The 15505-nt window shown below is 37.5% G+C and overlaps 1 protein-coding gene across 10 annotated transcripts in view; it reads right to left on the bottom strand.

The window, feature by feature from the left end:
• RYR3 (ryanodine receptor 3) overlaps positions 1–3313 on the bottom strand; it is a 197045-nt gene extending 193732 nt beyond the window's left edge. For all 10 annotated transcript variants that reach the window (XM_063160504.1, XM_063160506.1, XM_063160508.1 and 7 more), the window contains exon 1: positions 3109–3313. In XM_063160504.1, coding sequence (XP_063016574.1) covers positions 3109–3159 — 51 coding nt within the window. In that variant the 5' untranslated portion in view covers positions 3160–3313. The remainder of the gene's footprint in view (positions 1–3108) is intronic.
• Positions 3314–15505: the final 12192 nt, after the last annotated feature.

Below are 15505 nucleotides of genomic sequence, written 5' to 3'. Positions count from 1 at the left end.
CTGGAGAGGAGAGAATGGTTTCAATTCATCATAGCAGTACATTCCCGGCAGATAGGAAAGACGCAAATGAGAATTGCTTACACTCACTCATTCCCATTAAGGGAAACAAGTCTCCTTCTATATCCCTCAGTATGTTATCTCAAAACAGCACAGGTAACCATATGTATTCTCACCTAATGCTGCATAATGTCAGCTACATTGATTTCTTGTGTATTCAAACCTTAGGAGGGGGTAACAAATAAACAATATAGGAAAATCATGTAAACAAAAGGGAAACTAAACCACAGCAGTATTGTTTGTTACACACATGCAACAAGTGCTTTGCTTCTCCCTTCCATACATGACACACTGAATATCCAGAACAAAAACCAGAAGGAAACCACCAGCAAGAAAAATAGATAAACAATTCTAAGCATCATTACAAGAAATAAAGCGCAAAAAATAATCATAACAAAGACACAACAACAGGGTAGCAGTGTAAGAAAAAAATATGTGTGCTTATATATTTATTTATGTTCATACTGAACTTACAAGTCACAGAAAAATTCAGAACACAAATTACACTGTATAAAGAACACCTTCCTTGAAATGCTGTCATTGCATGTAAAGGCTTTACACAAGCATTGGGACATATTTGAAATGAGTACTGAAGACATACTACTTCTAGAACAATGATAATGTTGTTATCCTCTCTGGAATTTGTTCTTTAGGTGTTTCTCATTCCCAATGCTGCCAAACTAATTGAGTATAAGGAATGTTTTGGAACAGAAAATGACAGTAAAAAGCTATCCATCAAATCTTATAAATGTGCCCACAAGTTACTGCTCCATAGAAACAAATACAGATTTCATCATCATGCATTAACAGGCTTCTCGACCTTTTATATGAGGAAAGAACATAAAAGTGAGACACAAAACTAAACGACTACTTAGATCTGGAAGACAAAAAAAAGTCATAACCAGCAAAAAATTGAGGACAAAAGGACATTTCTCTTTAAGATAGCAAAAAATAATTTAAGCAGATTTTTAAGAGTTGGTTCTCCTTTCTCAAAAAAATGCTATATGATAACCTTGAATCAAAAGACATATAATCTTATTTTATACCTAAACAAGAAAGAGCTATCCCCAAGACCCCAAAATATCCTAGATAACTTCCATCTAACGACTCAAAAATAAAAATACGGATATCAACATTTTCAAAGGAAAATTCAGCTGCATAAGCCTTGGAAACATTCAGCAGCAATCCAAAAACCTAGAAAATATTTTGATTCAGAGAAGATTCTAATTGATTAACAATTTCTCTGCAAGACTTCTTAAGGACTACTGTACTATATGTTTGCAAACACAAACACTGCTTATGCAGAAATAAAAGCTGTAAGAAATCAGTACTGAAGGTATATCTCACTGTAGCACTCGGTATCTAATAAATGTTTCCTTTCTCAGTATACTAAGAAACAAACAATACATCCCTTGCCCACAATGAAGGAAGATTTATCATGTAGAGGAGACAGCAGTAGCTGATATGATTTTTAGAGCAAGAAGTAGCTAGAACTTCCAAGAGAAAAATCTAGTTCATTCTCTCCCCTGTAGAAGATTTCCTTGCACTGTGTGGAAGGAACGCTTCTACATGGTCTCCCTTTTGCTGTTTACAGTTTCGGCCCACACCGCTATTGAGAACTCAATTTTAACCATTGGAAGAAGTGCAACAGAGTTACTCTAGCATGGAATGTATCACAGCAGCAGAAATTGCCATCTCATGTAGCACACACAGGCTACACCTATGAAAGGGCAAAGCTTCTCACTCCATCCCTGAGGATGGCTGCTCTGTCAAGGCAGCATCCTAGAAGTGAGAGGATGAAGGATACACATTTAACACTCCAGTCTCAGATTAGAGGCTGGAGTAATCTGCTAAAATATGGACCTTTAAAAAGTGTAGTGGAAGTGTGTTGGAAAAGATTTTTCATTGTCATTATCCATCCCCTCCTGCCCCCCCTCCCCATGAAATTCTCTGAGGCTTAAAAGTACTAATGACACTTCATCACACCTAAACAACTCACAGCAGCAGCCATCACCTCACTCCAACCTTTATTTCCCATAAATAATTTACCCCAGCTTCTCAAAAATCAATCTTGTAATTTCTTACATAGGGAACTTAGCAATTTTTTATTTTAGTGACTTATCCTTTCAAAGTTGAATGAGCTCTAGAGGAGCTTGTTTCTAGAACATTATTTGTGATAAATGCAAAGTAAAGATAGCATGGAAAGGGAAGAAATACACACATCTAAAAAGCAGTTTTTCCACGCTAGTTACACAACAACACACTCTTAGTCATGCAGGGTGAATATAAGGAGACAAAAGGTGAGACATGAAAAGGATGTTATCCTCTTCCCAAAAATTAATGCACGTACACTACTTGCTTAAAAGTCTAAATTAGTTGTCATACTAGATTTGTGTAAAGCTTTAGGAAAGAATGGTGTGAGGGCTCTTTATAGAAAATTGCACCAAGTGGAGGGTATTTCACTAATTAACACCCCTTCCCAAAGAAATGCTTATGTCCTTTAAAGATAAGCTTCATTTAAGTAGAATTTAAGTAGACAAAAGACCCCAAATATTTGCAGAGCCCTGACTTCAACATCTGTTGGTATTCCCTACACACAAGTGTGCTTCTATGTGCATGTTTATGAGAAGAGGTCATCAGGGGCTTGCTTGGTTTATTCATCATTTTAAGGCACTCCTATTTGCAAAGCTTCTGTTAATGTCAGTGAAATCTAACCCAGACAGAAGTTTCAGAGGTCACATATTTGGCATGCTACATTTAGAAACCCAAGTACAAAGTTGACGGGGACGCTTCAAACACAGGGGATTACAGCGGAAATAGGTCTCCTTATACCAAACTGGCTATCGAGCAGATTCAGGGAAGAACACATCGAGACTGCATGATGCTATTAGAGCTCTTATTCTTGCTTTATTTTATCCACTGACTAAATCAATTCTGCCATTTGGCAAAGCCCAGCACAGAAATAACACTTTATTTTTGATACAACAGAAAACAAATAGACGTGAGACACAAAATCATGTACTACATGACCTAAAAAAAGCAGATACTTACAGTTCGAAGGAACTGTATTTCATCTTCCCCTCCTTCACCCCCTTCAGCCATGGCTCTTGAGGAGTCAGCTCTGCTGAGGCTGATCGCCTCCACCGTCAGCTCACTGCGCTCTGTGCTGCTCCTCTCCTATCAGTATTAGCATATAGCTAATCCACAGCCATATAGGGAGCTCAGCTAACTCCACTGCACTGCAGACTGTCAGTCAACCCCCTCACTGCCAGAGCCAACTACGCTGCTGCTTTTCCAGCTCATAGCAAGCAATTCTCTCCCTTTTCTCTCTACCCTGGAGGCAAACCCCCCTACTGTTAAGGTATTGCAGGAAGCGTTATATGCATCACTAGGTGTTGATTTTTTCCCCTCCAGATACTGTCTGGGCAGAACAACAGAAATGGTGAAGTGTTAATAAAAGCAGGGCTCGAGCTTCCATTTTCACAGATCAGGATAGCAAATTTTGCACTGAAATGTATCAAATTCAGCAATTTTGAACCTACTGATTATGCAGCAGAAGGATGTAATCCTGATGATCACAGGACAAGCGGATTTTGACAGCAGGTATTTTCAGCTTGCTTACAATAATTTCCATTTCTTGCTTCTCTGCATAAGCAGCTGCAAATCTGATTTCCAAGATGACTTTATGATCTGAACCAACTATGTGTAGTTATTTGTGCTATCCCTTTACGTGGTATTTATACTCTATCCTAGGGACTTCAAGGGCTTTATCTGTATCTTTTTAGAACTACACCTGAGTATTTATAGAAGATTATGCATATTTACTTCAGAATCCACAGAACACATTTATGTCAAAATAAAACTTAAAATAACTAAATTCTAGTTCAACAATGAAGAAATTTGTAATTAATGAAAATTGCTATTTATCACTTGAATAAGAGCAAATAATGAAGGGAAGAAAATAGATCAACACTAGAACAAAATTTAATTAAATGAAGGGAGGAAAAAAAAAGACAAGGAAACAGAAGAAACTGCCGAGGAGGCTCTTGCCAGCCAATTCACTGTGTGATCTTGAATCTTGTGATAAGATTGCAACCACAGCTTACCCCTACATTCAGCCCCTGAGAAGAATTACTCAAACTTTGTGCAGTCCCTGTTTAACTTGACATATTCTTTCACAGACTACCATAGGTATACTTTTTCTCAATAAGAACATATTTATGGTATACAAAGGAAAACATAGGTACAAAAAGGAAGCAATATCTTTCCTGAGGTCACAAGGATGAGTGTAGCACACTGAAAACTGAAACTGCATACTCTGTGCCCACAAGCTAATAATTTATGGACAACTGTCCTCTGGATGTGGAACCCAATGCACACTGCCCTTCCACCCCCAAAAAAATACTATTCTCATTTTGCACTAATTAAAATAACCATAGTCACAAGCCAGAAAATGAGATGCCCAAGATTTTCTCTCCTTGATGGGCAGAATTCTTTGAAAAATGTTTTATTTCACTCTGTCTTATTACCCTGAGAAAATCCGTCCAAAAAATAATGCCAAACACATTACTCAGCAAGAGACAATTTCAGGTCAAAAGCAACTCAGAAGCCTTTAGTGGGTATAGTCATACTGGCTCTTCCTGCCAGTCCATCCACTTCCTTTTCCCTACCCTGCAGTTTTTGTTGGTTGCTGTGCAAGGCAAAGGCAATGTGGCAGAAAAATATTTCTCTGAGGTGCCAGAAAACTGATATGGCTGGCATTTGAACATCCATTTTTGTGTCTGGGGTTTTTCTGTAGTGTTTAATTTAACTCCAGCCATATCTGGATCAACAATTTATCTCATTCCTCATCAATAAAAAGAGCATACCATAATAGGTCTTCCCTATGGAATACTGTTATTCCAGAAAAAAACCTCAAAAAAATCTGAGAAATGGGAAAAATTTGCCCAAAAACAAAGCATGCCACTCTGTGATTTTACTAAAAAGAGTAGACAGTGAGGCCTACTATGACACATGCTTACCCACACATTTATATTATTTCCTAATTTACATTCTAGCAGAAGGTTTCCTTGACCAGAGTAAGTGAAGTTTTGGAACTAGACGATTTTTAAGGACCTTTCCAACCCAAACCATTCTATTATTCCATTCTATACACAATGGATTTGATATGGCATGGCAAAATGCAATACACATGTAAGGACACTTTCTGTATCATCTTAAATGAAACAACCTTTCAAGCATACTACTTTACTTCGAAAGATTATTAGCAAGAAATAACCAAAAACCTAGGAAAATAAGCACAAGTGCTGAATTTTCATCACAAATAGAAATCAATATCATTAAGTACATGTGCTGGCCAAATTTTATCTCAGTCATATAAGATTTCCAGATAGTAACTTCTGAACATGCAAAGCTGAGATTAATCCACCTGAATCAAATGAAAAGGGAGAAAATATATAACTTTTCAACTGTTTTCCTCATATGTTGAAGTATTCCATTAAAATGCTTCCTATGAAATGAAAAAAATATAGAGTAAAATAATATGTTTATATCAGTTAATATACATAGCTATGAATATCTATTTCTGCAACTCCTAATAAGGCAGATAGGGTATCAACTTTTTTTTTTTTTTCATTTAAGCAGACATCAACATGCTAGGATAGTTCTTTGAATTTCTTTAAACAATAGATAAAGCATATGAAGAATGAAATATTGGGAAAATTCTGATTCATGTCAAACCAGTAGGTTTGGGTTTTTGTAAGTTCCTCTATAGTTTGATAATCATCTTTACAAAGCATCCCATGCATTGTTTTGGGAAACAATACCCTGCCATTATAAACAAAATATTTTTCTTAGATTTCCTCTTTTTAAAATTGCCAGCTGTAATGCAAAACCATTGCATAGCACTTCTGCTCCCTAGATATCTTTTTTGTGCTATATGTTTAAGAAGAAAATTATTCACCTACTACAGCATAATGAGATCCACATCTTCTCAAGACATATTTTCTGTCTAGGACTTCCCCATTGCTACAAGACTGAGATTTGGCTGTAATGACCACATATTGCACACAGGGTATATATGTATATATATATATATATCTATGTGTAGATGTGTGTGTATATCTATTTATATGTATATAGAGTCACTCTGCTTTACTGGATATGACTGTAAAGTGCAGCATTCCACTTTACAGGTTGAAAGTACACCTGGAAAGCTACACAGGTCCAACAATCTGAATTGTGATCACTTATGTGGTTTATGATACTCTATTCATCCCTATCAATCCTCAATCTGCAATTTAGCACTTTTCCTCCTAAACACGCTCTGGAAAGAGCTCATGGTACTTTAAAGCTATCGGAAGGACATGTCCACGAACCAAATTTAAGGAAAACTTCCTTTCAGTTTTCATTACAAACATGCAGCCTGGTTATCCTACAACATAAACTCACCCCTTTCACCGTGGGATTCAGGCTGACTCTTCACTTGTCCTTGATTGTAGGATAGAATTTTAATAGTAGCAGTAGCCTGACAATAAAATAGCAAGATGGATATTACAAAACAAAATTTAAAAAAATCTCTCTGTAATTAATTATTATCTGAACAATCTGTAAACAACTTTTGTTTGTGTATTTTACCTTTGTGAAGATTGACTTAATACACCCAATCAAAAATGACTCAAATACCAAGTAGAAGATATCTGCAAAACCTGCAATGGTAATGCATGCACATTGACATTTTAAAAAGTAAAGGTAATATCAGTTACCAAAAAGTCAGTTGAGTGAGGAATCTAAACTAAATTTTCCACTGATAATTACAGGCTGTAGTGGTAAAAGTTAGGTGCTTCTTAAAAGACTGTCATATCTCTGCATTCTTTATGTGCCTCAAGTTCCAAAAAAAAAAAACCAACACACAAATACAGGTTTTAAAATGTCATTAATAGTAGAAAAATTGTTTTCTTTACAAAAACATCACTAAAGTATTCAAATTCATTATGCTGACTATCTTCAGCAGTCAGCTCCTTGTTCAGTTCACTAATGTTAGGCATGTTTAACAGGTGAACATTTCATGTGCCAAAGAGAAAACTACTTCTGTGACTATCCAGGGCGCTTTTGTTGTCATTTTGTCTTGTTACTTGGAGTATTCTGGGTTGGGGTTTTTTTGGCAGGGATTGGGGGTGGAGGAGGTTTCTTTTTAATTTAATCTGGAGGAATTGCATTTAATTTTCATGTGGAAAATGTAACATCATGGTCAACGTTTTCCTCAAATTTTAAAAACTAAGTAAACCTCTGATGCCACTTTTTTATGAAAGTGTAAAGTATACTATGTAATGTTTCAGAATTCATAGCACAGTATCAATGTTGCTTGTAAGGCCTCATTCAGTGGCTTTTTAAGCAAATTCAGCACTACCTAAAGAAAAATGAGGAAAGAACAGTATCTCAAACCAGAGACTCAAAACCCCATTCACCAATGATCAAACTTTTATGTTAGATTGCCATCTGGTGGTAAAGTTTAAAAAAGATTCTGCCACCAGGTAAACGTAACAGTGGCCATTACTTTAGCCTAAGACATTGGGAGCCTTATTTCCAATTTTACTCCAGATTATGCAGTACATTTGTCCCCGGTGGACCAATTTCGCTGCTCAAGCAAGGTCATCCCAAAGCACATGGCACAGGATTGTGTCCTGACAGTTCTTGAATATCTCCAGTGAGGGAGACTTCACAACCTGTCTGGGCAACGTGTTCCAGTGCTTGATCACCTGCACAGCCCTCCGGGGTATCAGTCACTCCTCCCAGCTTTGTGTGGTCAGTGGACTTGCTGAGGATGCATCTGCCCTTCATCCAAGCAATCAATGAATTCAGGTAAAGAATTCACAAAAGTGAACCTTGGGGAACACCACTAGTTACAAGCTCACAATAAGACCCTGTGCCACTCACTGATCACAACAGTCTGGGATCTGCTGTTTGGCCAGTTCTCAATCCACCTCACTGTCCACTTGTCCAGTCCACACTTCCAGAGTTCACCTATGAGGACACCATGAGAACAATGTCAAAAGTTGTTGTCATCTTATTGCAGGGGTTCCGTACTGTTGTCTCCTTATCTCAAAAGTTTCATACCTCCTTGGTGTTTTCTCATAGGCTTCTCCTCAGAGCACCGACTCTTTCATCTTCACAAAGCAGCCAACTGACTCCAGTTCCCTTCTCAATCAGCCACCCCATTCTTTTACAGCACTCATCTTACTGGTTACAGCTGTGGCCTGTTAAAGTCAGGCCTGGTCCTAATCTTTGATAATTGGCCCAGCTGCAACTCCTTAGGGGTAAGATTACTTTCTACACTATCTTTATTTTCTTATATTCTATCCCCCTACAAAAAAGTCTTGCTGAAGTCAAGGTAGACAACATCCACTGCTCTTCCCTCATTTACCCAGACAGTTGTTTCATCATAGAAGCAGTCAGGCTGGACAAGCATGAACCTGTAGTGAATCCATGCTGAATACTTCTGATCACCTATTTGTCATCCTTGTGGATAAAGATGGCCTGCAGAATGAGGTGCTCCATCATCTTCCAGGGACTGGTGTGAGGCTGACTCTCCAACGATTCCCTGGGTCCTCTTTCTCGCCTTTCTGAAGGCTGGAGTGAAATTTGCTTTCTTACAATCCTTAGGAACCACTGCTAATCAATACAACTTTTCAAAGATGATCATAAGCAGCCTAGGTATTTCATCTGCCAGCTCCCTCAGCATTTGTGGATACAGCCATCAGGACTTGTGGACCTCAATTTTGTCTAGATGTTCTCTAACCCAATCTTTCTTGGCCAAAGGAATCTTCCTTCCAGCATTCCTTTACTCTGCTCTCCTGGGTGAGAGATTCCTGAGGGTTGGTCTTGTTTGTAAAGACCAATGCAAAGAAGGCATTCGGTAACTCTGCCTGCTCTGTGTTCAGTTACCAGCATCCTCCATATTACACTTAGTTTTCCTGTTGCTACTTATATGTTTCTTCTTGTCCTCAACATCCTTGACCAGATTTAATTCCAGATGGGAATGTCTTTGTCATTTTTGTTTACTCTAACAATCTATCTACATTCATTCCAAGTGGCCTGACCTTGCTTCCCCTCTCTTATGTATTTCTCACTTACACTTGAGAAATGTCTGGACTACATTCCTTATTTATCCACACAGGTCTTTTGCCCCCTTTGCCCAATTTCATGCCCATTGGGATGCATAATTCTTGAGCCTGGAAGGAGTGATCCTCAAATATCAACCACTCCCTTGGACCTCTCTTTCCTGCAGAGCCTGTAGTCACAGGATTCTCCCAGCAAGATCCCCGAAGAGGCACTAAATTCAACTATCCTAAAATCTGTGGTTACAACCTTACTGGTCCTGCTTCATCCTCACCCAATACTGAACTCCACAGTCTCATGGCCGAGACTGTCCTTCACCTCCTCTGGTTGTTAGCATAAGGTCAAGCAGCACACCCTCCCTTGTGGGAATCTCCACTACCTGTGGCAGCAAGTTGCCATCGGTGCTTTTCACGAACCTCCTGGACTGGGCTTCACTGTACTGCTTCTCCAGCAGATAAAAGAGTAGTCAAAACTGACTTTGACTACACTCTACATTAAACTCCATTCTAAATATTACTACACAATTAAAATTGCTCTACATATCATGCTGAGACTGCAGTCTTACAGAGAAAAATGTCCATGAACTTACTCTACTTTATTACAAATGTGATAATTATACTGTGTATCACATAAACAGGTCACCATTTCTAGGCATACCAAGTACACAGCCATACCTATTCAAACCATAATGATCTTCATCTCATCACTTTGGGTTAGACATAATTTAAATTGTGCAGCCATATTAATTCAAAATTTACATAAACACTTATATTAAACTTACAAATATAATTAGAAAGTTACATAAGGACGGCTAAGTCAAAGTAAAGTGACATTTCAGCCCATTTCTGGCATCGCCCATTTGTGAATACTTCAGAAAAAATTAGTAAGAAAAGAGCAAATCTGCTATAATAGTCTTACAAAATCTTCCACTTTCTGCAAAACTAAAAATATGGGATTTTAAAATCCCATTGTATTGAAACAGTTGAATGTAGTAACTACAAATCAATTGTAGAAAATAACATTTTAAAAACAATTAATTTGGCATAACTAATAAGAAAAATATGTTAAAAAAGTAAAAACTGAACAGAATTTGTATTTCATTCAATAAGGAATTCAAACTTCTATTTTCAGACACTAATTTTTTTAAACCACCTATTTTCCCTCACTTCTCAATGACTAAAAACCAAGAAGCCTAAAATTTTTTCCCATAAAATGACTTGTGCTGTACTGTGTGCTCCTTGGTGTAGAACTGACTTATTGATACGCATTGCTGGGGGCTTAAGAAAACGTAGCCATTCTCACTTTTAGTTTTATGCATATTCCTATTTATTCACATCTTTGCTTACTTGGTTTTACTTTTAAGTTTTGTTGTCAATTTTATACAGCTTTAAATAGGCAATTTAAAATGTAAGATTTTTGTAATATCTTGTTAAATGCTTTTTCTCAACTTGAGCATAGACGTTGTGACTGTACTAATCATGCTTGTGTTACAGCAAACGAAAATGTGCTGGAGATGCTTTAATTAACTTCTGTAACAAGACTTTCAAAATACTAGCTATGATCTCTTGGGAAAATGTAGAAACCAATTATGGGACTAGCTCTTCCAAATATTCCCAAGATAAAGGAGCCTAAACCTGGAAAAAAACCCAATAAAAACGCAAAAAAAGGTCTGCTTTCATAATCTACCTTGCAATAATTAAGGTTCAAGAGCGCTTCTTGAAATATGTAGTTTGATTATTTGCCTTCATCTAGTGGATACAAGAAAAGGAATATATTTACTTTGATCAATTACAAAGAGATATTGCTCTCTAGATAAAGCAGGCCTAGAAGCCCAAGCTAAAGTAAGAATATATATTAGCCCAGATAGAGAAAATTGTGATCACTCAGACTGTTAGAGGGCTTTAACCAGCTTTAACAAAGAAAACCATTCAAACATTGCATTAACTCCTTTATTAAAGAAGTAAAATTAAAAAATAGGGGAAGCATATGTTGTTCAATGCTGTTTTAATTAGTGCACTATTCTACCAAGTCCAATAAATTACTTTGGTTCAGTGTACCTTAATCTGACCATGGATTGTTTTTGTTACGCCCCTCTCACCTTCAGTGGATCCTGTGCTGCATCACAAGCCATCCTAACTGGTTTTGCAGTGGTCATGCAGAGGGGACCCTGGCAGTCCTGTTAACTGAAAAGCGATAAGACTTGCGACATCCTGTCCTCCCCTTTCCTGCAGGAAAGCAGAATCATCTCTGTTCCCAAATCAAGCATGCAGCAGTCACCTCTACTCCATCCACCAAGCAGTAAGGCTCACAGGCCAGGCTTGGAGCAGGAGCATGGCCCTTTCCCGGACATGGTGGCAGGGAGGATGCAGGCCTGGAGCCCTGCTCCCTCATGGCTGCCCCGGCACCAGGAGCACTTGGGAGGCACAGATTGCCCAGCAGAGCCAAGGCTGCCAGGAGTGACTGCCCTCACCACAGACGGGTCCCAACAGGGCCCCAGAAAAATGCTTGAGAATATGCATGAATATGGGTCTGCCACATCTCTGTGTTATTACAGTGTTGGTCTTGGCCTAGTTAATCGCAATTGCCAGGAGAAATCCTGCTACTCCCAGTACCACTGTCCTGGGGTGCGGTTCTGCAGGGGAACCCTGGCACAGCACATCGCACAGTTGATAAGGCTATGATGGATAAAGTGTTGCCATACAACACCAGAAAGCTTTAAGTGCTCACCCATACAGAGCAACACCATAAAACACCAAAAGGTTTCAGGCCTCTGCCCATACAGCAATAACATCACACCACTTCAGAAGTCTACAACCATCTACCTTTCTTGTTCTTTAGCCCAACCTTTTATACCCCTCATAGCTTATGCATTGCACCTGTGTGCTCTCTGTTCCCTTTGTGATTGGTCAGTGCACCTCAGCACTCCATGACCCATTACCTTCCATACTGTTCACCTGGCCCACACAGCTGTAGCCCATTGGGATGAGGCTCAGTGCCCCTGAGCACTCCATGGCTCATTGCTGTCAATGCTGCTCACCTGGCCCACACAGCTGTAGCCCATTGGGGATGAGGCTAAGTGCACCTGAGCATTGCTGTCAATGCTGCTCACCTGCTGCTCACAGCTGTAGTCCATTGGGGATGAGGCTCGGCCCCAGTCCCATTCCCAATTACCACAGACTGTGTGCTTACCGGCCCCAGCTGTGGGGCCAGGCAGCTCTGGGCAGATGTGGCTTGGCCTGTAGGCAGCTTGGCCTGCCATCTAAGAATATCTAATACTAGAAATAACCCAAAAGACAATCAGTTCTTTGTTACTTGACTTTTGTAACTGTAGTTAAATGCCACCTGCCCCCCTGAGTCACCTCAGGGAACCGAGGAAGCAAATGTAGAGTAGTTGATGCTGTGCTGCCTCACTTTTTACAAATTTGCTTCAGTCTCCTGAGCCCTGTACAGACAGGTTCAAAAACACTGCAGGCTGAAATGAGAAATCGATAGGAAATAGTATTTAGCTTTCAAAATGCCACAGACTTTTGCCTATACTCTACTGAATCAGCTCTGCAGGCAAAGAAAGGTTTTGGCTTCTGCAGATGAAATAAAGGCAACTGCTTCAATTTGTAACAGCTGTAAGAGACTGCAAAGGTAAAGCTGACCACATACTATAGGGGTGCAGGATTTGCCTTTATCACCCCTCAGCAATTAATTGTACATATTTTCTTTTAGCACACTGGGTATAACAATGGAAAATTATTACATGTGAAGGAAATCTGTCCAAACAGCTTTTAAAAATGCGAAGAAAGTTCAATCAAAATTTAGGATCATCTTCTCACTCCTCAACTCAAGTTATGGTAAGTAAGCCTTAGCAAATTTTCATGTACTATTAGTGTAAGTGATTTGGATTGAGGAGTTAATTTTATAGCTTTGTGTTTACCTTTATAGCTCCTCAGTTCTTTAACTAGCAGGTACTGAAATTTCATGTAGTTCTGAAAATCATTATGGAGTTAACTTTGTGATTTTCATTAATTATTTGTGAGTCATTATGTTGCATAATGTGGGCAGGATGTTATAATAAATATCTTTTTTGCCCTAGGGATGTTTCCAACTAATACTTCTAATAAAAATGTTTTTTAAAAAAACACAAAAAACCCAAATGTAAACTAAATATGGCTTCATAAAGGAAGGGAGTTACAATGAAGTTCAAGAAACCTTGGATTAATGTTTTTTCAAAAAAGACCCAAACCCATATTGTGTCCAACTGTCCTAGCAAATTCTTAAAAAATAAAATTAATTATTTTGTGTTACCATTTAAAGTATGGTCAGTGTTTAAAAACTTGCTGTGAAAGAACAATAAGAATTGAGAAAGGAGAATCAACAGTTTTCTTCATGAGCAAAAACAAAACTAACAATAAATAAGGGAAATGCTTTGCATAGATATTACACAGTAATTGATCTTAATGAAAGTCATGGCTAAATACTGTAAGCTGCCATGTGGATTTACTTCAGCTTGCAGTCAAAGAAGGTGCCACACAGTATTGGTCCTATATGTTTTTAATTTTTCTTTTTTCAAAAATTTATGTTCAAAAGAGTTGTAGTCACAAAAATGTGGACACTATTTAATTGCCTCTTGACCTGTATATACATATATTTTAACATTTACAAACATGTAGGAATTTTTGGCACATTCTTATAGTTAAATATGTGAGGTCATGTATACCTGACCCTGTGAATTTGGGCATTAATTTTTGTCTTTTATGCAGTATTTGCTGAGTTTTTTTATTATCCTCATGCTAGATTTAAACCTATTTCAGTCTTAGCATGATCACGTTTCTTTAGTCAAGGGACAAAGATTATTTTTTCTTCCATTTCTTCATTTCTAGATCAATATCACTGTTCCTAGATTTATATTTTATGAGAATATCAAATTTGTTTTTACAGAAAATTAAAGTTTTCAGCCGCTTTTACAGCAGAAATATCCTTCTTCCCAATCTAAAAACAATTCAAAAAAATCTTCTGTCGTGCCATCAAATTACTTTTTTAGACTACAGTACTTTTAAAATATTATCAGTTACTTTAACATTCTTAGGTTGACATCCTAGGTTTTTCCAAAAGACACTTGAATAAGTGTTGTTTGAAAATACTTCTATTTCATTTACCACTCTGTTTTAGAATTGGGCTACAAAAACAAGTACATGTCTATTTGTAGGATTTGTACCTCAGTGGCCAGTTGCACTGAAACTTTCATAGCTTAGAGACATGCTGAGTAATTTTGTCAAAAGACAAATATTATTATTTTACCATAACTTCATCTTACCATTACCTATTAAGAAATTCCATTATTCACTAAAAATTTGGAAAAATGTAGATAGTTATGAGTCACCATATCTGACTCTATATATGGTTGTGTTTCTGTTCCTCTAATTCGCTCTCTCTCATAATTTTTACCCACCTTAATTTCTGGAAGTTGTCAATTTTGACCCCAGAATGCTGATTTGTAGCAGTAATTGACAGAACATTATTCAAGCAGAATTGCTTCTCTTTAGCTTCCAGACAATGCAGAAGATAAAGTCAGAGACTGCCTGTTATTTTTCTGTTCAGACAGAGATAACACCACCTGCCTAGTATTGCTTTTGTCACATGTCTAAGTTCTTCCAAGGTCACAAATCATTAGAATACTTAAAAGAATAAGATACCTAATTTCTACCAACATTAGAAAATTTATTAACAAGCCTTTTTGGCAATGGATGAAGGAATTCAATAACATTTACATCTCTAGTTCTAGTTGTATCACGTACCCTCTCCAATAGTTCACTTGAGTAAGAGACACTGGTGCAATACCATCTTTCTAACAGGTTTATGGGCTGAGCAGCACACCATCTGCACTTGTTTCCTGCTTGGGCTGTGGCTGAGCTTATGCAGTTAGTTTTAATCCATAAAATCCTAAATGACTAAGCCCTGGATATTTGTGGTCACCTCTTGTTTGGTGCTACTAGAATTCTATCTATCATATTTTATATATTAGAAGGCTGTTGGAAGGTTCTTTCCATAATTTACCTATGTATCTTTTCTTTTTAATTATTTTATAAAGATATAACAACCTAATTGGAATATTCTGCTGCTTTAAAAAATATTAAAAGAAATTGCAGATGAAGTTATACTTCTAATTTGAAATTAAAAAAAAAATTACATGTGAACTTGAATGAGCATATGCAAATCTTAAACTACATAAAAGTTTATATGCTATTACAGCCATTTAAATAACATTTTTTTATATCTTACATTATCTTAATTTGTTCTTATTTACATTTCTTCCATAAATAATTGCTGGCTTTAACCTGGA

The sequence above is a fragment of the Melospiza melodia genome, chromosome 6 (assembly GCF_035770615.1).
Source record: "Melospiza melodia melodia isolate bMelMel2 chromosome 6, bMelMel2.pri, whole genome shotgun sequence".
Taxonomy (NCBI): Eukaryota; Metazoa; Chordata; class Aves; order Passeriformes; family Passerellidae; genus Melospiza; species Melospiza melodia.
The sequence above is the reverse complement of the archived record's forward strand: the minus strand, read 5'-3'. Positions and strand labels throughout refer to the sequence as shown.